The following is a 3,386-nucleotide window of genomic DNA, read 5'->3' on the forward strand; positions in this document are numbered from 1 at the left end:
GAGCAACATTTCTGCCCAGATCATAAGAAGGCAATATCTGCGGACCAGGTAGCTGCAAGGTGGGGACCCGGGTGACCACCTGCTCTGGAAAACAGGCCACGCAGCTCTGGCTGAACAACCAGGCCAGTGGATCCAGGGGAACAAGTAAGGACTTTGGAGTCAGACAGATCTGGGCTCTGTCTCCTCTTGGTGGTGTGACCTTGGGCAAGTCACTTCACCTCTCTGGGTTTTCAAAAAGTAAGAATCTTGTCTCATAGTGAAGCTCTAGTATTAGACTGGAAAGTGCCTGGCACACAGTAGGTGCTCAATAAATAGCAGCCATTATTCAATATTGTTCTGTGAGGGCTTCTCAGCAGACACAGCCTTTCAGGAGCTTTAGGAATCCCGGCTGAGGAGAGAGAGTTCTTCAGGACCTTATTTTCTGCAGGGCCCCCCAGAACTGGAGTCAGAGGAGGGAGGCCTCCCTAGCCTGCACAGTGGGCAAAGTCCTCCCAGCCCCCCAGGGTCCTGGCTCTCTTCCCTACAGCCTGTTCCTTACCAACAACAGGAACAGAGCCCCAAGGTTAGGCAAACAAGTCAGTGATAAGGCACTTCCAGGTTGGGCCTTGCATTCAAGGCTTGTCCAGCTCTGGGGTTGGCTTCCTAGCTTAGTGAGAGGCTTGCAGGCACCAATAGGGAAACCTGCCATGGCCACCTGCTGATTGTGCACCTGAGGCCTTGGTGCCCTGGTACAGCCTGGGTTAATGACCCTGTTTATCCGCTTGAGTCATCCGATAAGGGGCAGCCGGGCCAGCAAGCAGGCAGCCCTGTGCTCTGCATAGCTGCTTCATTGACTAAAGTGATATCAGGGCCACGTGGAGCTCCCAAAGCCCCCTCCCCCACCACTTCCCCACCAATCCTGCAGGGTCAGTGAGTGTTTCTTTTTTTTTTCAATGAATATGACTTCTGGAGTCAAGGTTGTCAGGCTGTTCCCCCCTCCCTCCCGCTGGGGATATAAATAGCACCTACAGCGCAGAGCAGAGGGCGGGAGAGCTGGGAGAAAGGAGGAAAAGATCCCCAACCATGAGCTTGAGCCAGCCAGGGACCTGCCCGTGTCGGGGTGCTGCAGGCCGCCCAGTCATTCTGTACGCACTTCTGAGCCCTAGCCTCAGGGACAGGCCCCCTGTGCCCCCAGCCCGTAGTCACTGCCAGTGCAGGCAGCACCGGCCTGTCCGGCTCTGTGCCCCGCATCGCACCTGCCGGGAAGCCTTGGATGTTCTGGCCAGGACAGTGGTCTTCCTCAGGAGCCTGCCATCCTTCTGCCAGCTACTCCCCCAGGATCAACAGCGGCTGCTGCGGGGCTCCTGGGGCCCCCTCTTCCTGCTGGGGTTGGCCCAAGACACTGTGACTTTTGAGGTGGCCGAGGCACCAGTTCCCAGCATACTCAAGAAGATCTTGCTGGAGGAGCCCAGCAGCAGCGCAGGCAGCGGCCGGCTGCCAGATCCACCCCAGCCCTCGCTGGCTGCGGTACAGTGGCTTCAGTGCTGCCTGGAGTCCTTCTGGAGCCTGGAGCTGGGCCCCAAGGAATATGCCTACCTGAAAGAGACCATCCTCTTCAATCCTGGTGAGCTTCTAGACACCCCTGGGGCCCAGCCAGGGAAGGAAACTGTTAAGGGCTTCATATCCATTACCTCTATTCGGGTCCTCATTATCACCAAAAAAGCCACCTCAGAAAAGAGGCTCAGAGAGGTTAAGTGATTTGCTGAAGGTCACACAGCCAGGCAGGGGCAAAGCAGGGGTGCGAACTTAGGTTTCTTCATTCCAAAGACTAGCCCTTGCCACTCTATCTAAGAAACTGTCCTGACCCTTAGGGAGGGTGGGAGTTGGGGACAAAGGATGGGCACATAACAGCTGTGTCTCTGTCACAGACAACTCTGTGGGTTCAGAAAGACTCCACAGAGACAAATGAAAATGGGAGATGAGAATTCCTCACCAAAAAGCCCTCATGGAATATATAAATTATAGTAACTAATTATAGTGATAGTAATGAATATTCAGGTTACATTTACCATATGTCAGGCCCAATTATAAGGGTTTTGCATATACTAGCTGATTTAAACTTCATAACATACCTAGGAGATAGGGACTGTTAGCTCCATTTTACAGATGAGGAAACTGAGGCACAGACATTAACTTATCCAAGGCCATGCAGCTAATAAGTATCAGCGTGGGATTCAAACCCAGGCAGCCTGGCTCTTACCCATTACTCTGTGCTGTCCCATAAATGAACGGATAAATAAAATGATAAATAAATAAATGGCGGAGGTAGTAACAGGGCCTCAAAGGCCAACCCAGCGACCTCAGGTCTTGGGCTGGTATTGCCTCATGGGAGGGGGGTACTTACCAGCCCTCTTCGCCTTCTCTGCCCACAGGTGTGCCAGGCCTCCACGCCTCCTCCCACATTGGACACCTGCAGCAAGAGGCTCATCATGCGCTGTGTGAGGCCCTGGAGCCCTGGTGCCCAGCAGGCCAGGGCCGCTTGGCCCGTGTCCTCCTCACAGCCTCCACCCTCAAGTCCATTCCTCCCAGCCTGCTTGGGGACCTCTTCTTTCGCCCTATTGTCGGAGACACTGACATCGCTGGCCTCCTCGAGGACATGCTTTTGCTGAGCCAACCTGTTCCAGCCCAGGCAGAGATCAAGTGTAGGTCGGGCAGAGGCTGGCAGCACTGATTTGGCCCAGCTGTTCCCAGGGGTAACCTAATGCCCCCAGAGGGGGGCACATCTGTATAGGCACCCCTTCTGGAGTAAGCTAGTCCTTGCCCAGCAAGACAGGCTTTGGGGCTCCCCACCTGTCCCTCTGGCCTCCCTTGGTTTGACACGGTGCTCCAGCTCTCTGGCCATCCCTTAGTGATTCCTAGAGCCTCTGGGCCAAGATTCCTGTCCCCTCCCAAGATGGGGATGGAAGCTTAGATTACCTATTGGGCCAAGAGTCCTACTGACTTTGTACAGAACTGATTTAAGTTATTGGGTTTTGTAATAAAAGGTGTGACACCCGTGGAGCCTGACACTGTAATTTGTACATGTGGAAGGGACTGTCCCACCTCCAGGGTCTACCCTGCCCCTATCAGAAGGAGTCCAAGAGGAAGAAACCATAAGGAGTCCTGGAGCCAGGCATCAGGGAACTGGGATATTAATTTTTCAGTGGGGAATGATTATTTCATTTTGGTGGGATGAGATTTATTTTGCATAGGTCTGAATCCGGGGGATGGGATCAGTTCAGGACCCACTTGCTTCCTTGCCTTTATCTTTGGGGCTGGGGGTGTCTCTCCCTATCCCCAAACCCCCCACTGACCCCTCCCTTGGCCTCTGACCCCTACAGGCTCCCTCTCACCTCAACGAGCATCAG

General features: G+C 54.2%; 1 protein-coding gene across 1 annotated transcript; it reads left to right on the top strand.

The window, feature by feature from the left end:
- Nucleotides 1-1,041: 1,041 nt before the first annotated feature.
- NR0B2 (nuclear receptor subfamily 0 group B member 2) lies at nucleotides 1,042-3,034 on the top strand. The gene is made up of 2 exons (XM_077775860.1): nucleotides 1,042-1,603; nucleotides 2,412-3,034. The coding sequence occupies exons 1-2, from the start codon at nucleotides 1,063-1,065 to the stop codon at nucleotides 2,708-2,710; spliced, it is 840 nt and encodes a 279-aa protein (XP_077631986.1). The 5' UTR covers nucleotides 1,042-1,062; the 3' UTR covers nucleotides 2,711-3,034.
- The last annotated feature ends 352 nt before the right edge of the window (nucleotides 3,035-3,386 follow it).

Source organism: Crocuta crocuta, unplaced genomic scaffold (assembly GCF_008692635.1).
Source record: "Crocuta crocuta isolate KB4526 unplaced genomic scaffold, BGI_CrCroc_1.0 scaffold127, whole genome shotgun sequence".
Classification (NCBI taxonomy): Eukaryota; Metazoa; Chordata; class Mammalia; order Carnivora; family Hyaenidae; genus Crocuta; species Crocuta crocuta.

Excerpts from the sequence above, each read along its gene's own strand:
- NR0B2 (XM_077775860.1), top strand. The coding sequence starts at position 1,063 with ATGAGCTTGAGCCAGCCAGGGACCTGCCCGTGTCGGGGTGCTGCAGGC. Across the intron at positions 1,604-2,411 it reads GACCATCCTCTTCAATCCTG|GTGTGCCAGGCCTCCACGCC; the intron begins GTGAGCTTCTAG and ends CTCTGCCCACAG.